The 17,919-nt window shown below is 41.5% G+C and overlaps 1 protein-coding gene across 9 annotated transcripts in view; it reads right to left on the reverse strand.

Annotated features, from left to right (window-relative positions):
• adamts17 (ADAM metallopeptidase with thrombospondin type 1 motif, 17) overlaps window positions 1–17,919 on the reverse strand; it is a 626,422-nt gene that overhangs the window by 140,509 nt on the left and 467,994 nt on the right. For all 9 annotated transcript variants that reach the window (XR_006096576.1, XR_006096581.1, XM_042414307.1 and 6 more), the window contains exons 16-17: window positions 10,768–10,848; window positions 6,311–6,468 (exon numbers count right to left, since the gene is read on the reverse strand). Coding sequence is in view for 7 of the 9 variants with exons in the window: in XM_042414307.1 (XP_042270241.1) it covers window positions 6,311–6,468; window positions 10,768–10,848 (239 nt within the window). In the remaining 2 variants the exon portion in view is untranslated. The remainder of the gene's footprint in view (window positions 1–6,310; window positions 6,469–10,767; window positions 10,849–17,919) is intronic.

Below are 17,919 nucleotides of genomic sequence, written 5' to 3' on the forward strand. Positions count from 1 at the left end.
TGTCATCTACTCTAGTGTATGATCAAAAGTTATCAAAAGTTTTAGTTATCATTGAAGCATGTAGCCGTAGCATGGCGTTGAGTTTTGATGTTTCGCCATGACAGGCGAAATTGCTATAACTTTAGTGTACATGGTTGGATCTGCCTGAAACTTGACATTTGAAAACAGTCCAGGCTTGAACACGTCTACACGATAATATTCAGCCAGTGATGCAAACTGGCTCCATTGCGCCCCCTTATGACATTCAATGAAGCAGCCCCAGCAGCAGGCAAAATAGCAAAAAGAGGCAGTGATGTTAACCTTCCTCTTTCACTATTTGAAAACAGCCTTGGTCTGGAGACATCTACATGCCTGTGACTGAAGCCCTTCGACTGTGTCCGACACGATGTACGCATGGGTGCGAGGGCCCAATCATCGCTGCTTGCAGCTTTAATTAGGGCCTGAGCCCAAAGGGCGAAGACCCTATTGTTTTTTGTGTGTTTGTTTCTGTCTTATAATTCTTTCTTTATTAATCCGCAACTTTAACTCTAAACATGCTCAAAAACTCATCAAATTTGGCACGCACATCAAATTTGATAAAATGTAAAAATTAACCCCCAAAGTGCCAAAATGTGCTTGAGAGCGCCATCTATGTATCTAAAACGGCCGCCACGGCCTGTAGGAATGTCGTAGAGAGATCGAACCAAAACTGAATTATTCGTCTCATCAAGCCCCACAAATCATACACTGACACCCCTGACCTAAATCCAACAAGAAGTCCGCAATGTCAATTTCAAAGTACGACTTTTTATCGCTATCTCCTCCTAGGGCGTTAATGGTATTGGTTTCAGACTTTAATACATGACTTATCACACTGTGCTGAACAAAAGTTATTAAAAACTTTGTAATAACTCGAACGGTTTAGATTTTGTAAGCCTTGAAAGTTGGAGTGCCACATTGCACCTTACAATGTAAACCAATGGGGAGGCAATCTCTGGACATGGACTTCGTGCCAAACTGGGGCGTCTTACGTCTAAACTATAAGTCCGACCACTTTCAAACCTGTATCAATGGATTCGCAACGAAAATTCCTTCCCTACTACCTGATTTTTATGTAGGATTTGGCCAAAGTCATGGGATTTATGAGGACATTTGACAAGAAGAGTATTCTGAAATCCTTCTCTCCAACTGAGAGGGAGAGAGAGAGAATGGGAGGGGAGGGATGGGTCAAGTCAGCTCTGTCAGCTCAGGTCTGAAAACATCTACATGCCTGTGACAGAAGCCCTTGGACTGCGCCACACTCCACTTACTTAGTGTTTCTACACATCCGACAGCAGTGTTCAATCCTTACTTTTTTTCAAGGAGTACATGTGCTCCTAAATGAAAGAAATTAGGAGCCCACATATAACTTTAGGAGCACACTGAAAAATGTTCAAGTAACAGTTTCTTAAAGAAAACAATTCATTGCATACATATTTACAATTTATCACATACATATTTAAACTCTGTGTGTGTGTGTGTGTGTGTGTGTGTGTGTGTGTAAATCACAATTTGCTGTTTTTAGGGGTGCTTGATTATGGCAAAAATCATAATCACTTTTGTTCAATATTGAGATCATGATTATTTAACATGATCACTTTTTGACTGTAATTTTGTACCAATTGCTGATGTTGATATATGCACATATTTTCTCCCTCTTGGCTGAGGAGACTATTACACATGTAATCATATATTGTACTCAAGATCAAGAAAGACTATAGCCTATATGAGGGAAGAACTCAGGAAGACTGGAGTTCCGGAGCTCAGGATTAAAACTTTAATGGACCTGCCATGAGGGTGGAGCAGCAGTTTTTTTTTTTAGTTTATTAGACAGACGGGATTAATGTGTAGGATTTCATCATTGGTTAGTAGTCCGAAGCGGAGGGTGTCAGTAATGCACCTAATATGCTGGTTGCTGTTGGGCCTCAAACCACAAGGTCACACAGAGAAGGCCTACATGTAACCTGTGAGGCTTGACTACGAGGTGCTTTCTCTTTTGGTTCCCCCAAGACAAAGGCATAGCGCCAAAATGCTGCTTACAGACAATGTGAGACCATTGCAAACTCCATTTCCAAGGATGCTTTGCGATTTTCACACCTCAGCAGGGAACAGTCAACATACAGTCCCTCATTGGCGGAGACGCTCCTGCACAGCGGAGCGTCCTGATGACGCAGCCATGACATCACCACGCCCTGAAATACACGTCTTTCCCATGTCACTGAGCTAGGGGTAACTTCTGTCCCCTTGTGAGTTAGCTTGACTAAAGGGGGTACCCCACGCACATTTTTTCCCCTCATCGAAGACTCCCCTCGTCGGACGAGACGAGACTTCGCCCGTGTTCACCCGAGAACATTCCTGGATCCGAGAGAGACCGCTGCTGCAACCAGCGTCCTCAAATTCTTCCAAAAGAAGGAAGAAATAAAGTTACTTCAGCAAAACATGGAACGTCTCTGCCCTGCTCGTCTTCGCCAAGTCGACTCTGCTGTTCTCTCCGCCACTCCACTCAGAACCAGCTGCCATGATTTTCGCCAACCGTGCGAGAACGGCCACTGTCCGCCTCCGAGCCAAGGACAAAGTTGGACATTAAGACGGACTACACACACACCCTACTCACTTTGTGAAGCGACCAAGTAAGAGGCATAAGTCTGGGCATAGGCAGTGTTAGTTGTGTGTTCTTTTCAGCATCAGTTGCTGTTGTTTAGCATTTAGCTTTTTAGCTTTATTGCTATTGTTCTTGTTGTGCGAGTTGAGTTGAGTCCATTTTTCTCTGCTTTACTCTGAGGAGTATTTTAAGTTTGCTGCCTGTTAGTTGTGTTCACCATGCTAGACTATTTTGTGTTTGTCCCGCTCGGGACTACTGCTGTGTTTGTGCCACTGTGAGTGAGAAAGTAAATTGCTTTGTCGATCAGAAACCAGACAACGTGCGTTACAGACTGCCATCCGTACGTGCGCTCTCTGTGGACAAAAGAACCGCTTCTCTCCCTCTCACGATCGCTTTCCCTCCTCCCTCTCTTGCGACTAACACACACACTCACACACGCGCACAGATACAAACGCCGACATCTTTTTGCACATCTGATGGTCAGATAATGTCGGACAAAGCTTTGTGTTGTCTTTCCTTATCCACCATCAGACACGTGTGTTTTTCACGGAATTGGGTGAGAGCAAGACGCCGACCACCAGGCGGCGCCATCTTGTTTTTGTCTAGCCAAGACACCGCCGTACTTCTGCCATATGGGTCTCGCGTGACGTGACTGTGGGACCGACAACATCACGTCAGGCCCAGTTGCCATCTTGTCTGGCGCATGCACACACACACACACACACACACACACATACATACATGCATTCCCCTGCATGTGTCCAACCCTGTGCAAAGCTGTTTGTGTTTTGTTTGGTAGAATTAGATTTTAGAATAGCTGTTTATTGAATGAAGCATTTGTTAATTTTGTTAATTTTGCTAAGTTTAATAAACAATGTCATATCTTTAAAGAGAAGTTCTTTTGTCATTATTGTGTGTAACATATTGTGAAAAGTGGCTGATTGAAGGAGTCAGAGCTCGAATTCAAGCCTTCTTTGTTCACCATTGAATGTTATCTCTCAGATATTAACATTCTAGGTGAACTCCCATTTATGAGACTACCTTGGTTATTGGTCCCGGTTTCCGGGTGGTGCCCCATATTTGTTAGTTCATATTAATAATTCTATTAATTGTTATAATTAGTTAATTATCTTTGATAATTGATAATTATTGCAAGTAATCAACTGTGTTCTTCACAGATCCAACAGTTGGTGCCTTGTTATTGATTAAGGTTAACAATATCTTGATTTTATAATTCATAATTATCTGTGATAATTATGAATTATTGCTAATAAGCAAACGCACTACTGCCCGTCCCAACGTTGCCAACTGCTGTTATAAACCAAAAAGAGGAGAGAAAAATATTTTTCCAAACAGAGAGGTACATCCTGTCAGCCGCAGGACTTCCTATCTGTGCAGCTGAACACAGCAGCTCCTCTACGGACTGTTTCTCCATGATGGTCGCGGTGTTTCTTCCACAGGTTTCACTTCACTCAGCTGGCTGACAGACCCGCTGGTTCTTCCCACTTTAACCTGAATAACAAACCAGGGCTCGGCAGTCCGGTTGGATCCAAACAGAGAGCCGGGGCTAGCTGAGAGGCTAGCGGAGGCTAACTGGTTGTGTTTCTTTCCAGTCATGCTGCAGCTTACGCTCCGCTAGCCTTAGGAGCGTCACCACTTTCTGTATCTGTTGTTTCAACTTTAAATCCCTCTAGCATTTCATATAGTGTTATGGTTGTAATTTGTAGCCGCACAGTATGCGAGTAAATTATTTCTCCACTTCACACATATCTATTTTTAAGTACAAATGGGAGTGAAATACTCACACTGTAGAGCCCAGTGACAGTACACATTTCAATCAAACTTCTACCAGATCATGTGGGTTAAAAGTGTTTGCTTTTCTAAAAATAGACAATGAAATATAGGAAATTAATTTGTTTTATGCACAAACTCATCAAGACTTTTCAATTTACTAATTGAAATTCAAGTGACCAGGCTCAAAACTTGCACAGTTTTGATGACACAGGTGTGAGCAACTCAGCCTTATATGACAAACATCATCTGATTCACATGAAATTTTCAAGGTGTGCTCTACAGTTGATATACAGCGACATGATGTTCACTTAATGGGTGTTTTCTAGCACCATATAGTGGACTCAGGAAATGATATTTAACTCCTTCATGCAATGTTAAATACTAGTGAAAAACTAAAGTTACACGTCTTTGTCCAGCAAGTACTCGTAACAATGTACATTTAAATGTACGCCACATAGAAGTGCAATCAAACTGGCTGATTAGCGCCCCCCACAAAATTGCAGCAAAGCAGCCCCAGCAGCAGGTAAGATAGTGGACAAAGGAAGTGATGCTTATCTCCTTCTTGCACTGTCTGAAAACAGCCTGGGTCTGAAGACATCTACATGCCCGTGACAGAAGCCCTTCAACTGCGTCGTGGCCTGACATGCGCAAGGGCGTTAAGGCCCGTTCAACTCTGCTTGCAGCTTTAATTCATGGATGTATTTGATCAGATCAGTTTGTGAACTTTTGTTTTCATGCTATATTTCTTAATAAAGTTAATGAACCAAAACTAAAAGAAGATCATGTTAAGACAACAAGACCACCTGGACTCATCATGTCCAGCATGTAGCAGGTCTGGGGATTTGAGGGACAACACAAATATTTTTGGGATAAAGCTAGTGATCACCGGTAACACATAGTAGATTTAACCATTGCCATATAAATAATTCAAGAAAATTACAAATATTTAACTAGGATTCCTCTTTTTTCAGGGTGGGAAAGCCACTTTTTTTACACAGAAATGTTCCAGTAAAAACAGAAGATGTTACTATTATTATGTCATCAATGCTTGTATGAATTTGAGAATATTAAATCACTTCTTGTTGAGGGATTCAAATAGCAAAGTAATACAGTATGATAGAGGAGAATAAAATATACAATACACAAATCAAATATTTTCAAATTGATATATCACATAATCCTCACATTCCCACTAAAGGATCTGGTGGTCATGAACACGAGCAGTCCACACAAACACAGTTCTGTTTATACCCAGCTTGTTGTCTGCCACGGTGGACATGTTCTCACACCTCAAATGATACTTTCTTTGTCCAGTGAGCTGTGAGGGTGTGCATCTGCCCATGTACCTGGGGGTCCATGCAGACCTGTGCAGCCCAAATTATTTGACCACATGGACTGTATAAATGGACTGTACGCTCTGTCTGCACACGTGAGGATACCCACGGGTTTGCCTTTATTGTCCTCTTCACACTCACAGGAGGACTCCAGTAAATATTATCAGTTATCAGATCAGTATGCTGTGTCGAGCGGCTGGATGAAAGGAGAGATCTTACACAGAGCAAAGCGTCTTTGTATCTAAAATAATAGTATCCAAAGTCTGACTGAAATTCTGCTCTGCCTGTCTCTCACTGCGCTTTCTGGCTGCTCTGACACACAATGCACTGGATTTATAACACAAGACAAAATGAGAGCATCATTGCAAAACGGAATGTGGCACAATAATCGATTTGTCTCGACTATCTTGTTTTCATAATTGTTGGAAGCCAAGATTTCATAATTGAAAATAAAATTTGATCAATCGCCATAACCATAACCAATAGTATGTGTCATGTCTACCATTGAACCCAGGGTGTATTGTGATATAACAGCACAAGACAGGGTGACTGATGTGTTTACCATCAGGTGTAAAGGGGTCTTAGTGGGTCCCTTGGCAGACATCTTCTCCCACAGTCCTCTTCTCACATAGTGCACCGTGGTCCCGGCTAGCTCAAATTCTCCTGGAAGCTCAATTTTCCAGTCACTGTTGATGGACTTCTTACAGGAATCTTTTAGGGCTGTGAGGACACACGTGGTCAGAGAAAACACTTTGACATGCAAACTGTGTTTGATGTGACCTAATGAACAAACATTCTACCCGTGTGTGCCCCATTCATTTCAAACAATAACAAAGTGTGTGCCTACATGTCCAGAGATGTCCCAAGGTAGTTGAGAGCAGCATAACAGGCAGATATATCATCACAGTTGTGATGACATGATTATTCTATTCGTACACAGGCTTTTCTTCCCTCCTTATAGAAATGAGGTTGTAGCATATATAATGGCCCCTGCTTTGGGTTGCCACCATACCCTATGGAGGAAGCTGGCTTGTCCATTCTCACTAGATTTGCTCCTGGACCATCAGGAGAGTGTGCCTATTATGGGCTAGGGCTAACAACCTTAATATGATGCTCTCTCAGTTCCAAATTTTCTACTTTTCTAGGGTTGTGAAGGAGGGTCAGCTGACTGAGTCATACATATTGACCCCCGACACGGGTTTAACCCACATCACTGGGTCAGTCTGAATGGGGTATTAGTTGTCAGTCAAACAAAAGATATAATGACAGAAGTTCATAAACACCCTGAAACTGAAATCAGAACCAATTCAGGCACTTTATCTGCTAAAAAATCAAATGTTTGCTCCAGGAATGACAGCTGTCAAAAATGCCCACTTGCCCTCTTGAGTGAGTGAACCACTGAGCCACATAATAGGTAAGATGCAGGCAGTATTGATATGACAGCAAGCATCATTAAGTGATGCAAGCAGAGCTACTTGAAATGTTTGTTTTGTCTTTATCCTAGTGATAGCAGGTGAACCTCTAAACTGCGGCTGGTTGAAACCAGTGGCATTGTTAGGGCCCCAAATACTTTTGGTCCTCAAAAACTGGTATTTCTATGTATCAGAGTGGTACTTTACTTCACAAGCATTGCAAGCAGGGGGAGAAATATAGCACTGCACATGACAAGATGCATACTGGCCATGGATGTATTGAGGATGCAACAGTTAATTAATGTTTGGTGGGTTTTTTTTCCTACACACCCAACAGGTTAGTTATTACACACAGATTCCAGGTTTATACAGTGAAACTGTCTGTGATAAAGCAGGATGAATCCTGAGCGCCATCTGAGGTGTCAGGGCATTTTTATTTTAAGTAGCTAAAAGTCTAAACTCTGTGTCCTCTGGAGAGTTCCCTCTGTTCTGTCAAATTTATGATTACACTTTTCAGTTTTGCTGCTTAAATGCTGCGTCTCACAATATTCACTCAAGTGGCATTACTGTGCACATTATTGAAGCATTTCCATATACCATATATACTCATCATTAGAGTAAATTTCTGAATAAATTTTACTGTACTGTAAGTTGTTGCCTGGAAAGATATGCCTATCATTGTGCAGAAACAGGAATTTCAGTGCTATTATTGTATTTGGGACTTGATGGTTGTCAATACAGTACAAAGCCCACACACCAAAAAAAGGATAGAGCCCTGGTTGAACTTGGCTTAGCCCCACATCTTTTCATATCCTGGAAACCCCTCTGTCTGAAACCAGTATTTTGTTCAACAGATAATAGAAGAAGAAATATTCGGCCTCATTGACACAGATGGAGAAAACTCCAGACCAGTATCTCTTCTCTCATTCTCATCTAAAACACTTGACTGTGCTCTACCTGTACCTGTAACCAAGTCTCTCATGTTCTTTCACAGAACAACGTGCTTGACCAGTCTCACTTCAAGAGTGGTCACTCTACTGAGACTGCTCTGTTGGCAGTTATGGACTACCTAAGGTCAGTGAGAGCAGCAGATAAGTCATCAGTTTTCATCCTGATTGACCCATCTGCTGCCTTCATCACAGTGAACCACTAGAGCCTCCTGTCCAATCTCTCCAGCCTCGGCATCAGAAGGTGTGCTCAGCTGGTTCAACTTGTATGGGAGGTACTACAGGGTGTCATGGAGAGGTATCAAAGTCATGGTAACCACTGTTGTTCGTCAAGGATCTCTGCTTGGCCCTCTTTATACTATACATTTGATACATATTCGCTACGCTATGCTGACAACACCCAGCTATTCCTTTCCTTCCCCCCAGAGTATATAACAGTCCCAGCATGCATCTCGGCGTTTCTAGACCACATCTCTGCTTGGATGACAGATCAGCACCTCCAGTTGAACCTGTCCAAAACTGATCCTCTTGTCTTCCCTGCGAGTCCAGCTGTTCATCACAACCTCACTGCACAGCTTGGTCCATCCCTGTTATTACCATCCAAGTCTGCAAAGAATCCTACAATACTTGATGACTAGCTGTCCTCCAATCTCCCAGTCATGCAGATTCACTTTGTATAACATCAGGAGGATTTGGCTATACCTGTCTGAGCATGCCACATAATTCCTTGTCCAAGTGCTGGTCATCTCACAACTGGACTACTGCAACTCACACCCGGTTGGACTTGCAGCATGCACTGTTAAACCTCTGCAGAGGATTTGGAATGCAGTGGCACGTTTGGTGTTCAACCACCCTAAACAAGCTCATTAACACCTATGTTCGTCTCCCTCCAATGGCTCCCTGTGGCATTCTGTATCAAGTTTAAAGCTTTGATGCTTGCCTTCAAGGTAACAAATGAAATGGCACCATCCTACACTGAGTTACTCATCAGGCCATATGTCCCTTCCCATCCACTCCAATCTGGCAAATGAACAACGTCTGGTAATACCATCACTGCCTGGTATGAAATCATGATCCAGACTCCTGTGGTTCTGCGATGGTGGTATGAGCTACCCAACTCCACACAGTCTGCTGCCTGAAACTGAATGCCTGACAACTCAACTCCTCCATGAACACCTCAACACTTGAGTCCCTCTAACCTTTTTAGTTCTTTTTCTTATGCACTTGTCCACTTCCAGTTGTTTCTGACTTTCATAATCATATATACTATTAAAAAATACAACTTCTTTCTAGTGCTCTCATTACATTTGTACCTGGTCAGCCACCTGAAAGTTTGTACAACAGCTCTTTCAGACTCACTGTCCTCTAACACGTGATTGTCTTGCCTCGCTTGTGAGTCACTTTGGATAAAAGCGTCTGCTAAGTGATGAAATGTAAATGTAAAATGGAGAGATTCAGCTGCTTTGTCGACACTTTTCTTCCACTGGTGTAAAAACTAAATCCAGCTGTACAGCAGGAAGTGTTGCTCCAGGGTTTCTTATATGTGCTCATATTTTCTCTCTCAGTGGCAACTTGAGGCTGTTTGGTTGGATCTGCTGCCATCTCTGTATTTCTCTCTGTCTGCCTGCAGAACATCCACATCCTCCTGTTGTTTCCTCGGAGACTGAACAGGAACTGAAGCCAAGATGGAGCCATGTTAACCCAGCAGTCAGCTGGACCTGTACCCAGTGGCTCAACTGAAAAGATTAGTTTTCCTGCTTGAATGTGAATATAGTGAATGTGAGTAACTTGTTTTTGGATACACAGGACTGAATAAATCACTTTCTTTAGTTACTGAAAAAAGTCCCTGAGTCTGCCTCCTATCACCTTCCTGATGCACTGGCTAAGCTTCCTCACAGTTATGTAATTTGAAACTCCATAATTATACTACAGTTACAAATCCCAGTAACATTCCATTACTTTTACACTTGCGGGTCGGCATGCTTACCGAGATTAATGGAGAGTTCATATAAGTGTGGTCTCTGTGTTCAGCTAAAAGACTACTCCGCTAGAGGAGAAATGTAGTAATTCCAAAGTTGTCTTATTCACATGCATCACTAACTGAATCGTGGAGTTCTGTGTGTAGTCACCAAGGCTATGCTAACACTAGTTGTTGGATGGTCACTAAATTCTTCCAAACTGTATCCTGCCTGCTTGCTAAATAACAATGTCTCATATTCTGTTTCTACATGTGCTGAATACAAAGGGTGCAGCATGTGGGTGTGGAGGATTCTGAGTTGTTCAAAGGCAACTTTAATGGAGGTGACGGCTGAGTAACGAAAGTAAAGTAACAAGTAATGTAATGCATTACTTTTGCTGCTGAGTGATGAGTAATGTAATTACTTTTATATTATGTGTAATCAGTAATTGATTACAATTTTCAAGTAACTTGCCCAACACAGGGTCTCAGATACTATGAAACCTGAGAACCCACAAGGATCTCTAGTACATCATCCAGATATGATTTGTAGATGCAATATAAATGAGCAGAGTAGTAGTAGTGTGACACTACAATACAGCATATTGGCAGCAGCTACCAAATATTCACAGAGAAATATTATATTGTGTTTGTGAACAAGTTAGCAGTGATCATTTTTGATCTCTGTAAAAGACATAATTACCCAGAAAGCTATGTGAAGGTTTGTCCTCCACAATTTTGATCCTCCTGGCTCCTGCAGGGATAACCACAGCCTCGATGTAGCCTGAGAGAAAGAAATATGGTGATAGGTGAAAACAGATTCACTATTTCATAATGTATGTCTTCATTATTCAAGACATACAGTCTGGACCAGAAGGGTTTCAAGGCGTTTGTTGGTGGAGCTCTCTGATGCAGACTCAGTCCTCTGGTTGGAGGCTATGGCATGAATTGTATCTTGGAAGAAAATGGACAGTCTCTACCTAAGAGTGGGTTAGCTGAACAGTTGAGGTTAGGTCACAAAAGAATAAGATTGTTTGTTTGTTTGTTTTTTCATTCGGTGCATTAGGACTACAATTTAAGGATATTTAGCACGGAGGAAAACAGAGATGATTATTTCTGCAATTTCAGACTTCTGGCCAATTTTAGAATCCATTTACCTCAACACATATATAGAAAACATTCACATTCGCAAATTTTCACTCTTAAGCTTTTAAAAGGTCCACATGGGGAAGGATGTGTCATCCTTTTGTTTGTTTTTGTTTGTTTTGGGTTTTTTTGTTTTTGTTTTTTTTTTCCAAGACGGACACTAAAACATCTCAAACTTCTACAATTTATCTGACACATCCTCCCTTTGCTCACATGTAACGGGCTGGGTGACATGTGAGCTAGCCATGGGTACAGAGGTGTGGGCACCACAACACGGCTGTTATTGTGGACCCACAGACATTTACATATTTACATCCATGAGAAAGCCACAACCTATGCTCCTTCACATCAGTAATCTCCTGCATGAGGGCTACATAACTAAAAAAGGCGAGATTGTTAGCAGGTATGGGAGGACAAGATTTAACATAGACAGAAATGTTAATTAACTGCATGGTCAGCCAAAACATTGCACCATGAAACAAGATCATCATAGATGATAGATGGGTATTTGGCATGCAACTAACAATCATCAAACAAGTTGCAATGTTGAACAGGGGTCCGTTTCACAAAGCAGGTTTAGTAAAAACTCAGAGTCTGTTCACCCTGAAATGAGGGAAACTCTGAGTTTTCCGTTTCAAAAAGGGAGGTAACTCAAACCAGAGAAAGAGGGATAACTCTAGCCTGTTTCAGAGAGAGGGGTAACTTAAGCTCTTGGTCAGTTACCGTAGTAACAGACTCTATGAACCTAACCTGGTTGGGACCAGGTTTTTCTCAATCAACCTCGAGTTTCTCTCAGTCTCCGCCCTCTTTCAGAGCCACACACTCCATTTGATTTCCTCAGTCATTCAGTCAGCAGGCAAGTTTTGGCGTAGCCTAGTTCTGCCGTCTGTCATTAAAAAAAATCATTAAAAAAATCAGAGTCAGTATATTAGAAATCCATTAGGCACAGTAGGTGGCGACTTTTTCACTAACATGGCATGTCCTTTTGATAACGATCCCGTGGATGAAGGTGCAGCATTACTGCGCAGAGAATTAAATATTCGTTGAGAGATGGTTATCAGACCGCGCATAGATGTTCTAGCATTTCCAGACAAATATCTCTTTGAGAGATACCGTTTCACGTCACAGTCCATCATCTACATACACAACCTAATCCGTCCTTACATTTGCAACATTACCAATCGTAGTCATGCTCTCACATCCCAGCAGATATTGTGTGTTGCGCTGCGTTTCTTTGCAAACGGAAGTTTTTTGTACAATGTCGGAGCCAGCCACTGGCCTTCCTAAATTCTGGCTTATGGCCAGCTCCTCTGCCTCCGTTAGAGGTGGCGGTGCTGGGCCACCACCCGTTTTACGGATATCTGCCCTCTTTCTGTTGGCTGAGTAGAAGTCTGTGTTAGTTTAAATAGGCTTAATTATTTAACAGAACATGATGTAGATGAGAAGACATTTATGTGTGTGAAACCAGCATTATGTTGGGGATAAAACAACTGCACAGTCAAACAGCCACTTAATATTTACTTTACAATGTAAAACATGATCAAAATGAGGTACCCCCATGAGATTATGTCGAGGTTTTACTTGTTTGAACAATGTTTTTATATTTCATCCTAAACTGCTGCCAAGTGCGCTTCTCCCCCATGGGATTGGACCTAAATTAAATAAATTAATAGGCGACCAATCAAGCAGTTTTCCTCTATAATATTATTGTGATTGCAAAGGACTACATTTAAACTTACGCATTGACCCGAGCAGCAATGTTCTCCCACGCCATCTCCCTCTCTTTTGCAGCTGCAGCAGTGTTGCACTTCTTTTTGAAAACATGTTCAAACTCGCCGTATTATCGCATTAAGATTTCTAGTTCTAGTGGGGTGAAAAACGCAGCCCTCCTCTTCCCCATTGCCATGGTGACTCGTTGAATCGGGGCTCCATTGATGCTGGCTTTTTATAGTTGTGGTACATGCGCTTAACTCCAGGTGAAACTACTCCGAGTTGAAATAACTGACTCAAATCAGCTGTTCTGGAACCGGAAACTCAGAGTTTCCTATCTCAGAGTAGATCAACTCAGAGTTCAGGATTAGACTCCGAGTTTGTTGAACCTGCTTTGTGAAACGGACCCCAGGTGTCCCCAAAGAATCCTTGGTTTGCCCACAGTATACCAAAATAATGCCATCATTGAAAAGCATTTCTGGAGTCTGTGTAGAGTTTTACCTTTTGTTAGGTGACAAGCTGTCATCAATGTGTATAACTCAGGTACTTGGGCGGAACTTGAGGTTGGCAGGGCAGCGCTTTCAATAACTGAAAATTTTCACAAATTACATAGCCTGCGTATGGCACTCCATGTTTATATAAGCAGAGTTGTCAGTATAGAGAACAAGATCAGAGTTGGAGTCAGAAGAGTTTCTGAGGGGTCAGGACAAAGTTTAGATGAACATGAAATAACATTAGCAGATTTGTTATTTGCAAGTGCACTTGCAGCTATAGTTTCAGACAAGGGAAAGTCCTCTCTTTACAGGATCTAGTCTGAGGGAAACATGTCTGCAAGAAGAGTTATAGCACTGGGTGAGGACAGATTACACAAATCCACATTTCTCTTGTACAAAGAATATCAAAGATTGATTCTAGTTAGGAGGCCCTAGTGCAGAAGTTGACAACAATGTCTGCTTCAACTTGTTAAATGACTCATCGGCTTGTTGTGACCAGGTAAGAGACTGAGTACCGGCTGAAGGTTTTGGATATGTCTTGGAGTGGTGCTTCAAGAGATGCATAATCCAGAAGCCATTGTCTACAGTAACCCGTCATTCCTAAAAAATGTCTTCATCTGTGACATATTTGTGGGTTGGGACACCTCTAATATGGCTTTTACTCTGGAGGAAATAAGGTTCCGTGCAGAACCTTGTAATGTGTGTCCCAGATACTGGACCACATCTTGACACAACTGAGCCTTCTTTTGTGAGGTTTTGTGACCCTTTTCAGCCAAAGCCTTGAGAAGGACAACAGTGTCAATCTCGCAAGTAGAGGCAGAGGGAAAGGCTAAAAGTAGACCATCTACATATTGTCTCAGAGATGAACCTCATGGAAAGAATTGTAGGTGACTCAGTGTACCCTTGAGTTAGTCTGATGAATGTATATTGTTGACTCTTTTAGGTAAATGTAAACAAATACCAGCTGTCTGTATGTAAGGGAACAGAGAAGAATGCACTACAGAGGTCAGATACAGTATCGTGACTTGAGTTGGCAGGTATTGAAGACAACACAGTAGTTGGAACTAGAGGGAAATGGGGAAGCACTACTTCAATGATAGCTCATAGGTGCTGTATAAATCTATTCTGTTCTATTAAATCTATTTATTCTGGTTTTGCCTGGCTTTTTAACAGGAAGTGAGTGAATGTTGTATGGGCTGTTGCATGGTACTATTATCTCTTGGTTTAGCAGAGATTGAACTACAGGACGAATGCCTTCTCTCTTTTTTGGGAGAGAGGATACTGTGAAGTCCTTGGCAGGGAGATATTCTGTTTTAGCAATATAAGCCAGTTTTAATCAAACCAACATCATTAGAGGAAGAGGCTCATACTGACAGGGTTACACTGGAAACTACTCTATCATAGACTTTCCCTTTCTCTTCACAAATGGGTTGATTTTGATTTTCTATCAGGGCTGCACAGCTATTATGTTATGTTGGTTAGTCTAAAAAGATGTCATCTGGTGCGTAATAGATGGTACAGTTTAGTGTACATGACAAATCTCGCCCTAATAGATTTACGGGTGTGGTGTCTGACAGGAGAAAGGAGTGTGAAGTCATGAAACTTAACATGCTTTCAGTGAAAGGACCTTCAGATACAGGTCTTTTCTGCTGGAGGTGCCATAGACAGGATTGATGTGGATTGGGTTGCTGCAAATGAGCAATTTCTCACCCAATTTCTCAACATTTATTTCCTGAAAAAAAAAATTTTGTTTATCACATTTTCCTTTTTTTTATTTTTTTTTGTTGCAACAAATTTTAAGCTCTTGGTACCAATTACCATACATGTATTTTACAGGACCAGTCAACACTTTCACCAACCCTCTGCTAAAATAACTTCCCACTGTCTTTCTGTAAAATCCCTTCCAAAAAAACTTTCATTTACATTTACTTTTGCCCACAATCCACTTTCAAATCCTTCCAATCAACATTCTACTCAGAAGATACAAGTCATTTTCATTTGTGTAAGGAGAGCGAATCAGATCCCTACAAAATGAAATATATCCTAAGTATTGGGAGAACCAGTCATCCCTGGGAGAACAAATCACCCTACTTCTTCCTACCGGAACCTGTATAGGCCTATTTCTCACTAGTCCCAACTGGACTTCACTAGTCCCCTACTGGACTATTACTCACTAGTCCCAACTGGACTTCACTAGTCCCTTTCTGGACTATTTCTAACTAGTCCCTTACTGGACTATTTCTCAGTGTTTCCATATACTGTGGACCAACCCTCGGCCCTATCCTCTCTAGGATCTATTTCTCAATGGCCATTTTATCTGTGTCTGGATGTTACTGGAGATATAAAACCTTAAGAAGAGCAAGTCAGATTCTAAGGCAAGAAGCAAGCAACCTCACAACAAAGTCAAGATTCCTAGGTTATGAAACTACAAGCGTTTCCTAAACATCTACAGAAACATCTCTACAGAGAAACCTTCTCATTAACCCCATACACAACCACACAGCAAACTTACTTAAAATCAGGATGGCGTCACCCTTCTCTGGGACTCCAATTCCACAGACCTCCAACAATACACAGCAACAGTAATTAGGTTTTCAAAAGGACCTTAACTCTGAAATGCACTAGAAGTGTTATGACGTGCGTCAAACTGCCTTGACGTGCCTACTCCAACCTTGTTTCGATTTTTGGAGCGTCAACTGAGGACCCAGCGCCTAAAGCTGTTTTCTCTGCAGCCGAAAAAGAGAAAGATAGCGCAAGTCAGCTGAGCACCGGCGAGCGAGAGAGAGAGGGGCGGTGGTCGAGCAAGGAGAGCAAGCGGTAGTGAGAACAAAACCTCTGAATGAGAAAAATAAAACGTTATATTCTGATTATTTCACAGCAGTCACATTTTAACGCACATATGAATAACCATCAAACAGTCAACAAATGATTTACTGTGGACACAGACGCTCTTAGTTTCAGTTTCATTTTCCTCCTCTGCATTTCTCTTTTTCATTCATTCATTACATCAAACTTGCGGTTAATACAAGGACAAATGACAAATTTGTGTTGGTTCTGTGGTGTTGGAATTTCAAATCTGAAGCTTGCAGTGTGCCGTAGGAGCATCATCTGACACGCATCAATTATCGCTTCCAATGCGTTTAGGCCTTGATAAGTTAGGTTTAGGGTGTGACTGCATTTGATCAGTCTGAATCTAGTTCAATTCCACTTATCGTGTGTATTAGATTCAGCCTTCAACATTTGTAACAGAATCAAAACTCAAATGTAGTTCAGCTTCAACTGAGATGTATATCTTTTGTTTACTGAAGAGGCAGAAACATTACACTTTTTAGTGTTAGCCTAAATAATGTTGACAACCTGTTGCTCCTGAACCTGAAAATGTGATTGAGCAGCAGACGATATGAAATGTTGATTAATAAGTACTTGACACATTGAAATAACACATGCAGCCAACTGAGTTACTTGCTCATGAATACTGATTCAGATCTAAGAACGTAGTTGATAAGGCTAAAATTTCTGATTTAATATGAATGAAAGAGGGAGCTAACTCCTGTCTGTACCAAACATGCACAGTATGGAATTCAGGATGAACTGTAATCACTTTGGTGATCTCTTCACTTATTTTGTCCAATACTTTGGTTTGTGACCAAATACCAACAAAACTAATAACATTCTCATCAGCCTCAGCTGCATTTTGCTTAGTGCTAATTAGCAAATGTTAGTATGCCAACATGGTAAACTAAGATGGTGAACATGGTAAACATAATACCTGGTTGGTAAACATCTGCATGTTTTGTCATTGTGAGTATGTTATCATGTTGATGTTAGCATTAAACTCAAAGCATCACAGTACCCAAATAGATTCTTTTTCTTGTTTAAGTGATGCTAGTGGCAGTGGCAGTATTTTTAAAATATATATAATATAAAATAATATAAATATATAATATAAAATATATATTACTAATTATTATAAAAATTTAAAATAACAATGATAAGAAATCCATGACTGTGGGAAGAAGTCATGTCACGCGAGACCCGAATGGTGGAAGTACAGCGGTGTCTTGGCTAAACAAAAGCAAAATGGCGCTGCCTGGTGTCGGCGTCTTGCACTCACCCAATCCCGTGAAAAACACACGTGTCTGATGGCGGATAAGGAAAGACAAAGCAAAGTTTTGTCCGACGTTATCTGACCATCAGATGTGCAAAAAGATGTCGGTGCATGTATCTGTACGCACGTATGTGTGTGTTAGTCGCAAGAGAGGGAGGAGGAGAGAAAGCAATCGTGAGGGGAAGAGAAGGAGTTCCTTTGTCCACAGAGAGCGCACATACGGACGGCAGTCTGTGACGCACATTGTCTGGTTTCTGATCGACAAAGCAATTTACTTTCTCACTCACAGTGGCACAAACACAGCAGTAATCCCGAGCGGGACAAACCCAAAATAGTCTGGCATGGTGAACACAACTAAACAGGCATCAAACTTAAAATACTCCTAAGAGTAAAGCAG

Source organism: Thunnus maccoyii, chromosome 1 (genome assembly GCF_910596095.1).
Source record: "Thunnus maccoyii chromosome 1, fThuMac1.1, whole genome shotgun sequence".
Classification (NCBI taxonomy): Eukaryota; Metazoa; Chordata; class Actinopteri; order Scombriformes; family Scombridae; genus Thunnus; species Thunnus maccoyii.